This window comes from Bos grunniens, chromosome 26 (assembly GCF_055505025.1).
Source record: "Bos grunniens cultivar Pamir isolate PY7600 chromosome 26, Bosgru_T2T1.0, whole genome shotgun sequence".
NCBI lineage: Eukaryota > Metazoa > Chordata > Mammalia > Artiodactyla > Bovidae > Bos > Bos grunniens.
Genome location: NC_141190.1, coordinates 9,508,422 through 9,521,411, shown reverse-complemented (window position 1 = coordinate 9,521,411; position 12,990 = coordinate 9,508,422). Strand labels below are relative to the sequence as shown.

The 12,990-nt window shown below is 36.7% G+C and overlaps 1 protein-coding gene across 8 annotated transcripts in view; it reads right to left on the bottom strand.

Moving 5' to 3' along the window:
• MINPP1 (multiple inositol-polyphosphate phosphatase 1) overlaps window positions 1-12,990 on the bottom strand; it is a 102,518-nt gene that overhangs the window by 83,472 nt on the left and 6,056 nt on the right. For 7 of the 8 annotated variants that reach the window (XM_086379237.1, XM_086379231.1, XM_086379233.1 and 4 more), the window contains exons 3-4: window positions 11,495-11,592; window positions 3,522-3,655 (exon numbers count right to left, since the gene is read on the bottom strand). The exons of the other annotated variant lie outside the window; for it this stretch is intronic. In XM_086379237.1, the coding sequence (XP_086235363.1) occupies window positions 3,522-3,655; window positions 11,495-11,592 (232 nt within the window). The remainder of the gene's footprint in view (window positions 1-3,521; window positions 3,656-11,494; window positions 11,593-12,990) is intronic. 8 annotated transcript variants of the gene reach the window in all.

Here is a 12,990-nt window from a genome sequence, read left to right as displayed (position 1 = left end):
ACAACCATCATCCTGGAGCCATCCAGTCATCTCAGAACAAAAGACACTCTTACCACCCGAGACAGTACAATGGTTTCAGGAGCCCAATGTCAAGAACCCGGGGCAGAGACCAACATATATATTTTTTTTCTCTTATTTTACAGCCAACTTAGGGGTATAAGTGGTATTTCATTGTGATTTTGGAGAAAGCAATGGCAACCCACTCCAGTACTCTTGTCTGGAAACTCCCATGGACGGAGGAGCCTGACAGACTGCAGTCCACGGGGTCGCTAAGAGTCGGACACGACTGAGCGAATTCACTTTCACTTTTCACTTTCACGCATCGGAGAAGGAAATGGCAACCCACTCCAGTGTTCTTGCCTGGAGAATCCCAGGGAAGGGGGAGCCTGTTGGGCTGCCATCTACGGGGTCGCACTGAATCGGACACGACTGAAGCAACTTAGCAGCAGCAGCACTGTGATTTTAATATCTAACGTTATTATCAGATAGTTTATTAGTATCTTTTCACATGCTTATTTCCCATCCACAGATCTTTCTTTAGTAAAGTATCTGTTCAAATTTTTGCCCCTTTTCAAAATTGGATTATGTGTCACCTTATCAGTGAGATGTAACTTTTAAAATATATTTTGGATTCAAATCCTTAATCATATATATATGGTTTGCAACTATTTTCTCCAAGTCTGTTGCTTGTCTTCTCAGTTTCCAAATAGTGCTTTTCTTTTTGAAGCACAAAGATTTTTAATTTTGATGAAGTTCATTTCTATTTTTTTTAAATGGATTATGCATTTGTTTCTGTATCTAAGAAGTCATTGCCTAATCCAAGATGGTGAAGACCTACTACTATGTTTTCTTCTAAAAGTTTCATAGTTTTAGCTTTTAAATCCAGGTCATTGATCCTACATTTTGTTTGTTTCTCTTTAAAAACTGTAGTACAACTATATTAGTTTCAAGTGTATAACAGTGATTCAATAGTTTTAAAGATTATACTCTAAATTATTACAAAATAATGGCTATGTTTTCCTGTGCTGCACAATATATCCTTGCTGCTTGATCCTACATTTTCTTCTAGAAGTTTTCTAATTCTAGATTTTATACAAGTCTATAATCTATTTTTCTGTATCGTGTGGGGAAGGGTCTGAGTGTCATTTTTTTAACATATGGGTTTCCAACTGTTCCAGCACCATTTGCTGAAAGGACGCCAACACATTACCTTGGCATCTGTGCAAAAAACTGACCATATATATCAGAATTTACTTCTTGACTTGATTATATTGATCCATCTGTTTATGGCTATAATTTTATAATAAGTTTTAAAGTCAGGTATTTATTAAGTCCTTTTGCTTTTTCAAAATTGTTTTAGCTCTTCTAGAGCCTCTGCATTTCTGTATAGATTTTAGAATAAGCTTCTCAATTTCTACATAGAGATCCACTGCAATTATGACAGGGATTGTAGTCAGTCTACAGATGATCAATCTGAATCTTCCAATCTATAAAGATAGTATATCTCTGGATTTATTTGGGTTATCTTTAATTTCTCTCTGTAATGCTTTGTAGTTTTTAGTGTACAGAAATGCTCATTTTTAAAATACCAACAATAAATATCTTATTTAAGCTTTGAATCTGGTAACAAGTTGTAACAGCAAATTTTGCAGAAGTTATTTAGAATCTTTCAGACACAATTTTAAGTTTTCCATACCTCACATTCATCAATGAGATAAACCTTAAACAATGAAAAAACAGCAAAGGTCTGTTATCTCATAAAGTTTAAGGGTTTTAAAACATTCATAAAACCAAGTAGGAAAGAAATTAATACCTATCTCAAAGAGGGAACTTGCCTTGACTATTTTGTTTCTGCTACCAAAAAAGTGTTTGGTAGCAGAAACTAAGTACAGCTCTTTCTCCACTTATGATGGGGTTACATCTCAATAAACACTTCATTAAACTGAAAACATCCAGTCAGAAACCTACCAAACATCACAGCTTACCTTTTGTTGTACAATTGTTTAGTCGTGTCTGACTCTTTGTGACCCCATGAACTGCAGCAAGCCAGGCTTCCCTGTCCTGCTATTTCCTGGAGTCTGCTCAAATCTACCCTACTTTAAATGTGTTCAAAATGCTAACATTAGCCTACAGTTGAGCAGAATCACCTAAGACAAAGCCTACTTTATAATAAAGTGCTGAATATCTCACATTAAACACTGTACTGAAAGTGAAACACAGCATGGCTGTGTGGGTCTAAAATGGTTTTAAGAATATTGGCAGTGTTTTGCTTGTGACTGAGTTACTGACTGAGAGTTGCAGCTGACTGAGAGCTGCAGCAGACTGCCGATGCCCAGCAGTATGAGCGTATCATACTGCAGAGAGCTAGCCTGGGAAAAGTACAGCTTTTATGAGAGTATCATACTGCAGAGAGCTAGCCTGGGAAAAGTACAGCTTCTACTGAATGTGTATCATTTTTGCACCATCATAAAGTCAAAAACTTTTAAGTCAAACCATCATCATAAATCATGAATTAGGAACCACGTGTACTAAATCTGGTTTTCTTCCCTAACTCCCATCTAACCCACAGAAAGTTCACCAACTAAAGCCATCCACACACCCACACACCCACACACACACACACACAATTTCTCTCTATATCTGTACGTATATAAAACTTAATACCACAAACTCAATCAAATGCATCATCTTCAGTCTTTCTGTCACAATCTTTTACTACAAGATTTTCATTTCCAACTATGAATATATAAGCTTTCATGGAGCCATATTTGTCAAACAGTTTAGATTCTATCAAAGGTTCAAATTATGAAAAGTATTTTTAAACTTTGAGAAGTATGAATGTTAAAAAGACTTTTTGATAAGAAACTCTCATTTAAAATAAAAATTTAGAAAAATTCATATCAGAAATCACGTACAATTTCACTATTTAAAATATGGCAAAAATTAGAAACTACCCAAACGCTCAGTGACAAGATGATATAAACTATGGTATTTACTTACTGAATATTGAACATCACTGAATACTGTACTCTAGTAAAAATGAATAAACTATAGTATATGTAACAACATGATAAATATTATAAATGTAATGTTGGAGGGGGAAAGAAACAATCCCAAAACACAGTAAGCATATGTCTCTAAGCAAAACTAAGCATGTCATTTGGGCACAGATACATTCATAATAAAAAAAATTTTACGGAGACTAAGGAATAATATGAACCAAATGGGGAATAGTCTGCAAAGGGGATAGGAAGTAAACAGGGCCAGGGGAGAGTGGAAAATGAAATCATGGAGAAATACATAAATAGACAAATGCAATCACTAATGCTCCAGTTCTTGGGTTGAATGGACGATGTACATGCTTTATAACTTACATAGGTCATCTAATTTTTTGTTAAGTATAATTATTTTTTAAAAACATAAAAGCAAAATCTATTTTTAAAAATCACCCATCATAAAACATTTTCCAGAAGCTTAATTTGGCTTTAATCCTGTTTTAAAAAGTTTTTAAAAGTTTTTACCGTTGTTTCTGTTTAACTGCTTTGTCCAAGTGCTGAAAGATATCCTGAAACAGGGTGCAGCTGGATCGACTGTTAATAGAATACCCATATCCTCTTTTCCAATATTGTTTCAGATCATTTAAATATTCTAAAACCTAAAAATAAAAATTTCAAACATCATTACATTTTTATTAATATAACAGATTTTCTGATTTAATAATGATCTCTCAGAAAAGGTTACATTGTTTAATCACTATTCTACACAAAGTACAGGAGAATCTTAGCAGTTACAAAGTTTTTATTTACATTTCAAGTATTTAAGGGTGAGACCCAGAGATTTACACTGAGACACAAACCTGAATGGGAATGTAGAGACTGACATGAAAGAGCAAGTCAGCAGTATTCACAGCCAACAATCCCAGCGTCCTTGACAGTTCAGAAGAGTGGGATAAAGACAGGTGCATGCCCCCCTTCTCTTCTAAAATTATATTAAGATCATAGCAAAGATAGAAACAGAAAAAAGAAAACATAAATAGAAAAATATTCATTATAGCACAAAAAGTTGCTCACAGTGAGTCAGAAATTTTAAAGAATTTTAGGAAGGTAGAAACCAGATAGAAAATGAGTGACTTTGGTTCAAGCAACCAAAAACAGTAATAAGAACAGCAATAAAAGTAGACCAAAATTATGGGAAATTGGTACTAGAAGGAATGAATTAATATATTAAAACATTCTAAAGGACAAACTGACAAAAGACACACATCTCTAAGACCTATTAATTCCATTTATTATAATAATCACAGAGGAACATGAGAGACAATGTACAAGAATATCTTAGAATAGCAATGCTTATAGGAACCAAAAAAAAAAATTCTGGAAATACCTAAACTTCATTAAGAGGTAGATAATTAAACTATAATATACACATACTATGGATACTATGAGATTATTTATAGATCTACATGAACTGATATGGAAAGATCTCCAAGACATAATGCTGAATGAGAACAGCTGGTTAAGAATAATAAATACTTGTTGGCCTCACCGCAGGCAACAGATCAGACCACCAACTACTGTTAAAGCGTGCAAGCATGCTCAGTTGCTCAGTCATGTCCGACTCTTTGTGACCCTATGGACTGTAGCCCACCAAGCTCCTCTGTCCGTGGGATTATCTCAGCAAGAATACTGGAGATGCCATTTCGTCTTTCAGGGGATCTTTTCGACCTAGGAATCAAACCTGTGTCTCCTGTAGCTCCTACACTGGCAGGTGGATTCTTTACCCCTGAGCCACCGGGGAAGCCCATTTTAGTGTGATGGGGCAATATCAGGCATTTCTGAACCTGTCATGGCCAGAGTATTCTTACTCTACTGGGTTTTTTTTATGTAGCCCAGTGTATGTTGTTTAACTATTGTTGCTAAGGAGAGAAGAGCAAGATGGGGGGAAGGATGGGACACAGATACGTATAGAAGATGGTCATATGTGAGCCAGTGAAAAAGGTCTGGAACAGATCCTTCTCTTACAGCTCTCAGAGGAGACCAGGCCTGCTGACATCTTAAGTGTGGACTAGTAGTGGAATATATTAATCTTTTTTTTTCATTTTCCTAAGAAGTAATTGAAAGCTATAATTTATGCAGTTATTTTCAATGTTTGGAGCCTTATGCCTTTTACAGATCTATTAAAAATGCTGGATCTCTTTTCAGTTTTGAAATCTTGGACACATTCCATAATTTAGTTGAGATTTACTTCATTATCTGCTGAGAGTTCCAGCACCTCCTCAGAATTGTGCCAAGTCCTCAAAAATGCCCTTAGCACACAGACAGTATTCAATAAATGCCAATTGTTTTGTGAATTTCTGTATTTTTGTAAAAGACATTTGTTAAAGAAAAAAAGTAGAATAAATACAGTACAATACCGTTTACTACCAAAATACACACATTAAAAGATTGAAAAGTACACATTAAACTGACAAGAACGATAGATTTTCTGTGGAGACCTCTTAACTTGGAGTTGGTGATTAAGGTGGCCTTTATCTGAATGTTAAAACTTGTATTCATGTATCATTTGATCTAACACCAAAAGTGGAGGATAAAAAGTTGCAATCCAAAAGAGGTACAAGAGAAGACCATGTGGCCGATATGAGCCATTCTTCCCAGAAAAGTCCCTAGAGAAATTAAGTGCTAGCTGTAAGTTTAAAATCAAGAGCAAGGACAGGCCAGTGCCATGTACTAAAAACAAAACTCAACAAATACTAAAAGTGAAAGTGAAGTCGCTCAGTCGTGTCCAACTCTTTACTACCCCATGGACTGTAGCCTACAAAGCTCCTCTGTCCATGGGATTCTCCAGGCAAGAATACTGGAGTGGGTTGCTAAAGAGGTAATTAAATAAAAAAGTTAACAAAAGGAAAAAGTAAAAAATTTTTTAATTAAAATAAAAAGAATTAGACAAAGTTTTGCCAAATCTTTTCAAGAAATGAAACAAAAATAGTATCAGAAATGAAAAAGAAGAGGCACTCTGAAACTGACACAGGGAAAAGAATGTCAGGCAGAATGCAGCAGTCTTGCTGAGTCAAGAAGTCAGTACTCAGAGTTTAGTAAGTCTGAAGTGACTGGAATTAGAAGGTTAGAGAAGAGAGGAAGAAGCTACACAGAAAAAGAACTCCAAAAATCATGGAAGTGGCAGGGGGGAATCCCCTTGATTATGTTGCAAATGTTATGGGATTTGTAAGCTGATCAACTGCAGAGCTAGCACAAGGCTAGGAGATATTCACGTTCCAAGCAGCTTAAGTAGAGAGCTCCACAGATACCAAGAGATCCAGGATTTCAATCTGGACGCCAAAGGGTCATACTTTAACAGTAAAGACGTGTATAAGTAAAGTCTTGTGTCTGAGTTTTGTAAGGTCAGGTCTAGAACTTGAAACTCAGGAGAATAAAGCTTCAAAAGGATCAAACTGATCCACAAGTAACTTAACTGCAGAATAAAACAAAATTCAACACTTAAAAGACAAAATCCAGGTATTCAACACTGTAACATTCACAGTGTCCATTATCTAATAAATTACTAGAAATACATGAAGAAACAAGAAATATAATATTAACTAGGAGAAAAATCAGTCAATAAAAGAATCTATCTTACGAAAAAATCACAATTCAATACTAGAAAATGTACTAATGTAATTAACTATGCTAGAAGATTAAAGAAGAAAAAATAATCATCTTCCTAGATGCCAGAAATCCAGCACATTCTTAATTTTAAAAACAATAAACAAATAGAAAGTTTTAGTAGACAAGAAACAGAAATTTTCTTAACTTGGTAAGGATAACTACTGGTGACTATGCCAAACATATTTTATAATGAAAAACTGAACGTGCTCTTAACTAGAAAATATACAGATATATCTGCTCTCTTCTCTCAGAAATCACTCTAAAAAACAAGAATCAGAAAGAGAAAGGCAAATGCTCCTTTCAAAGAAATTAGAAATCCTGAGCCACCACCATAAATGAGGACGGACTGCCAAATGCAGTAAAAATCAAACACAACATCTCAGATAAAACCAGCAGAAGACAGATCCTCAAAGCACACGGTACACTTGTGGAAGTAAATCCAGCAATCCTTGCTCAAAACAATGAAGTCTAACAGGAGCCTCCCTGGACAGAGTATAACACCATTACAGGAAACATACTGACCATCCATCTCTACATGAAGTGTACTGCAAAGAATCTCAGAGAAAGACTCTAAATTGTAAGGAACACTATTTATCTCTGAACCAATAGGCTCATCCCTATTGGCCACTTGAGAAGTAAAAGCTGAACTCATTGCAAAGATGAGTAATTAAAAAGGTGCTGGTGTCTACACAAACATACAAATTAAAAACAAGACAGCTACACAGATAAAACAGCCAGAAAAAAAGCCCACTCACCCTAGAAATTCTACAGAGCAAATGAAAACTATAATTAAATATAGTATCATGAATTCTAAAGACTTAAGAAAATAATCATTTAAAAAAAGAAAGTACAAAATGAGAAAAAAAAAGATATGGGAAGAAGCCTAAAGATAGAAATACACATTGGAACAGCTCCAAAAATAGTTTGGCTTCTACAAAGAACCCATATGAATGAAGCGGAAAGAAAGGGAATACCAATTACGCGGGCAGAAACTGTAGATGAATTACTGCCATCACCAGGTAGAGCACAGAACTTAATATATTATGAAAATTTCATAAAAGAATAGGTATTGGAAATCCATTCATCCTCTCTGAACTTTGGAAATACATTCACCCTATAAAAAGAAGAATTTGGATTATATTAGCGGGCGCAGGAGGGCCTAGAGGAGCTATTCCACGTTCAAGGTCAGGAGGGCTGGTGCTGAGGAGATACCCCTCGTCCAAGGTAAGGAGCAGCAGCTGCGCCTTGCTGGAGCAGCTGTGAAGAGATACCCCATGTCCAAGGTAAGAGAAACCCAAGTAAGACGGTAGGTGTTGCAAGAGGGCATCAGAGGGCAGACACACTGAAACCATACTCACAGAAAACCAGTAAATCTAATCACACTAGGACCACAGCCTTGTTTAACTCAATGAAACTAAGCCATGCCCGTGGGGCCACCCAAGACAGGCGAGTCATTGTGGAGAGGTCTGACAGAATGTGGTCCACTGGAGAAGGGAATGGCAAACCACTTCAATATTCTTGCCTTGAGAACCCCATGAACAGTATGAAAAGGCAAAATGATAGGATACTGAAAAGGAACTCCCCAGGTCAGTAGGTGCCCAATATGCTACTGGAGATCAGTGGAGAAATAACTCCAGAAAGAATGAAGGGATGGAGCCAAAGCAAAAACAATACCCAGTTGTGGATGTGACTGGTGATAGAAGCAAGGTCTGATGCTGTAAAGAGCAATATTGCATAGGAACCTGGAATGCCAGGTCCATCAATCAAGGCAAATTGGAAGTGGTCAAACAAGAGATGGCAAGAGAAAACGTCGACATTCTAGGAATCAGCAAACTAAAATGGACTGGAATGGGTGAATTTAACTCAGATGACCATTATATCTACTACTGTGGGCAGGAATCCCTTACAAGAAATGGAGTAGCCATCATGGTCAACAAAAGAGTCCGATATGCAGTACTTGGATGCAATCTCAAAACCGACAGAATGATCTCTCTTTGTTTCCAAGGCAAACCATTCAATATCACAGTAATCCAAGTCTATGCCCCAACCAGTAACGGTGAAGAAGCTGAACTTGAACAGTTCTATGAAGACCTACAAGACCTTTTAGAACTAACACCCAAAAAAGATGTCCTTTTCATTATAGGGGACTGGAATGCAAAAGTAGGAAGTCAAGAAACACCTGGAGTAACAGGCAAATTTGGCCTTGGCATATGGAATGAAGCAGGGCAAAGACTAAGAGAGTTTTGCCAAGAAAATGCACTGGTCATAGCAAACACCCTCTTCCAACAACACAAGAGAAGACTCTACACATGGACATCACCAGATGGTCAACACCAAAATCAGACTGATTATATTCTTTGCAGCTAAAGATGGAGAAGCTCTATACAGTCAACAAAAACAAGACCGGGAGCTGACTGTGCCTCAGATCATGAACACCTTATTACCAAATTCAGACTTAAATTGAAGAAAGTAGGGAAACCACTAGACCATTCAGGTATGACCTAAATCAAATCCCTTATGATTATACAGTGGAAGTGAGAAATAGATTTAAGGGCCTAGATCTGATAGATAGAGTGCCTGATCAACTATGGAATGAGGTTCGTGACACTGTACAGGAGACAGGGATCAAGACCATCCCCATGGAAAAGAAATACAAAAAAGCAAAATGGCTGTCTGGGGAGGCCTTACAAATAGCTGTGAAAAGAAGAGAAGCGAAAAGCAAAAGAGAAAGGGAAAGATATAAGCATCTGAATGCAGAGTTCCAAAGAATAGCAAGGAGAGATAAGAAAGTCTTCCTCAGCGATCAATGCAAAGAAATAGAGGAAAACAACAGAATGGGAAAGACTAGAGATCTCTTCAAGAAAACTAGAGATACCAAGGGAACATTTCATGCAAAGATGGGCTCGATAAAGGACAGAAATGGTAAGGACCTAACAGAAGCAGAAGATATTAAGAAGAGGTGGCAAGAATATATAGAACTACTGTACAAAAAAGAGCTTCACAACCCAGATAATCATGATGGTGTGATCACTCACCTAGAGCCAGACATCCTGGAATGTGAAGTCAAGTGGGCCTTAGAAAGCATCACTATGAACAAAGCTAGTGGAGGTGATGGAATTCCAATTGAGTTATTTCAAATCCTGAAAGATGATACTGTGAAAGTGCTGCACTCAATATGCCAGCAAATTTGGAAAACTCAGCAGTGGCCACAGGACTGGAAAAGGTCAGTTTTCATTCTAATCCCAAAGAAAGGCAATGCCAAAGAATGCTCAAACTACCACACAATTGCACTCATCTCACATGCTAGTAAAGTAATGCTCAAAATTCTGAAAGCCAGGCTTCAGCAATACATGAACCATGAACTTCCAGATGTTCAAGCTGGTTTTAGAAAAGGCAGAGGAACCAGAGATCAAATTGCCAACATCCGCTGGATCATCGAAAAAGCAAGAGAGTTCCAGAAAAACATCTCTTTCTGCTTTATTGACTATGCCAAAGCCTTTGACTGTGTGGATCACAATAAACTATGGAAAATTCTTCAAGAGATAGGAATACCACACCACTGACCTGCCTCTTGAAAAAGTTAGAAGCAACAGTTAGAACTGGACATGGACAACAGACTGGTTCAAAATAGGAAAAGGAGTACATCAAGGCTGTATATTGTCACCCTGCTTATTTAACTTATATGCAGAGTACATTATGAGAAATGCTGGGCTGGAAGAAGCACAAGCTGGAATCAAGATTGCCGGCAGAAATATCAATGACCTCAGATATGCAGATGACACCACCCTTATGGCAGAAAGTGAAGAGGAAAAAGCCTCTTGATGAAAGTGAAAGTGGAGAGTGAAAAAGTTGGCTTCAACTTTGTTTTTCATTCAGAAAATGAAGATCATGGCATCTGGTCCCATCACTTCATGGGAAATAGATGGGGGAACAATGGAAACAGTATTAGACTTTATTTTGGGGGGCTCCAAAATCACTGCAGATGGTGACTGCAGCCATGAAATTAAAAGACGCTTACTCCTTGGAAGGCAAGTTATGACCAACCTAGATAGCATATTCAAAAGCAGAGACATTACTTTGCCAACTAAGGTCCGGCTAGTCAAAGCTATGGTTTTTCCTGTGGTCATGTATGGATGTGAGAGTTGGACTGTGAAGAAGGCTGAGCGCCGAAGAATTGATGCTTTTGAACTGTGGTGTTGGAGAAGACTCTTGAGAGTCCCTTGGACTGCAAGGAGATCCAACCAATCCATTCTGAAGGAGATCAGCCCTGGGATTTCTTTGGAAGGAAAGATGCTAAAGCTGAAACTCCAGTACTTTGGCCACCTCATGTGAAGAGTTGACTCATTGGAAAAGACTCTGATGCTGGGTGGGATTGGGGGCAGGAGGAGAAGGGGACGACAGAGGATGAGATGGCTGGATGGCATCACTGACTCTATGGACGTGAGTCTCAGTGAACTCCGGGAGTTGGTGATGGACAGGGAGGCCTGGCATGCTGCGATTCGTGGGGTCGCAAAGAGTGAGACACGACTGAGTGACTGAACTGAACTGAGCTCTACAATCCTTTACAGCAGTAAAATTTGATAATGGTTAAGTAGGTTTTTAAACAGGTGGATCTAGAAATCAAATCACAATGAAGAATGTTTGCCAGAGTTTTATGAACACAACCTATTTACAAACAGATAGGTCCTAACTGAACAATTAATCTTTGTTAAGAAAATTATGAGATAGTCCAAGACACTTAATGTTCCCTACTCTTTTTTGAAAAGCTGCTTCAAATAACAACAATGAAAACCATGCAAAGAAGGCAAAGAAACTCCAAAAGTAATACATACCTTTGCATCATCTATGTCAAAAACATCACACCAAGGAGATTTAACACCTTTAATTGCCAGGTCAAAGGAACAGGTGAAAAAAGCTACCTGAATTAAATCTGAGGAAAAAAGAAAGAGTAAAATTTATGGGTTACTATTTTATGCAGTTTTCCAAAGGCTGAATATCTACAGAATGCCAAGGATTTACTACATAAATCATAGTTTGATTTTGTTAATTTTAGAGGGTTGGAAGAGGGGAGATAAAGTTATAAAAGGTTTTAATCCCCAACTTGAAAATTAGCAATAACAAGGGACATTTACTGAACAGTTCTTTTAAGTACACAACAATTTACTTTATAACTATTAAGAAGAAAGTACAGAGAAGGATATAAAAAAAGAGAGAAGAAAAAGGGCAGAGTTAAGTGAGGAGTCAGGAGGAAGGTGAAACAAAGGGTCAAGGAGAGAAAGAGGGAAAAATCATACTATGAGACCTGACTCTGCCACTAATTATCTTGGGTAATTCATTCTAGGCTCCCTGGATCTCGACACAAAATAGGCAAAGCATTTATCCTTTTGTTAAGCAATAGTAAAGAATATATAATTAATATATCTATAACACATAAAGGGTATCTATATTCAAAGAGAAAAAACAGAATAATCCAACAACAGAACATGGCCATGGTTTATAAAGAGGCAATTCACAGTAGGAATGAAATAACTAATAAACATATGAAAGGATGTTCAACCTTACAAGTAACCAAAGAAACACAAAATAAAGCTAGATATCATTTTTCATTAATCGAATTGGTAAAAGTCAAAATGACTAATAATATCCACTATTGGATGAATTAGGGGAAATGAGCATTCTCATATATTGCTGATATAAGTTTTTCTACACTTTCAGAGAACAATTTGGTAGTATATGTCAAGATGTCAAATATTCATGCTCCTTAATCCAATAAGTCTACCTATATTTGTTTATCTTATAAACTCTCAAGCGCATAAAGCAGACTATAAGGATGTTCACTGTTGCATTATTTGAAAGAGTTAAAAACTAAGAAACACTTCAGTAGAAAAGTAATTTCCTATACAAAGAATCTGGACTGTATTAGCTTCAGCCTCTCTGACCAGTAAAACTTAATGATGGGGTAAATAATTTTTAACTAGTATTGACCTAAAAATGTATCATATATATTTTTGAAATAACACAATTTTAAAAAATTACTCAGCTGCATTTCTAAATAAGAATAAATTACAAAAAATACATTCAACTTCACCTTTCTATGTAAAAACAAAGGTATTTAAATAGCTAAAGTATTTTCAAGCAGCTCTCTGTGCCAGGTACTGTGTTAATGCTTTGCATGAATAAATCTAATACAATCCTTCCAATAATCCTATGAGGCAGGCACAATTCCTATTTCTGTTTTACACAGAAAGAAACCATGACATAGTTATTAAGGAACTAGTGAGGTATAAAGATCAGAGAGTTATTCAAAAGTATAACAAAGTCAAGAATC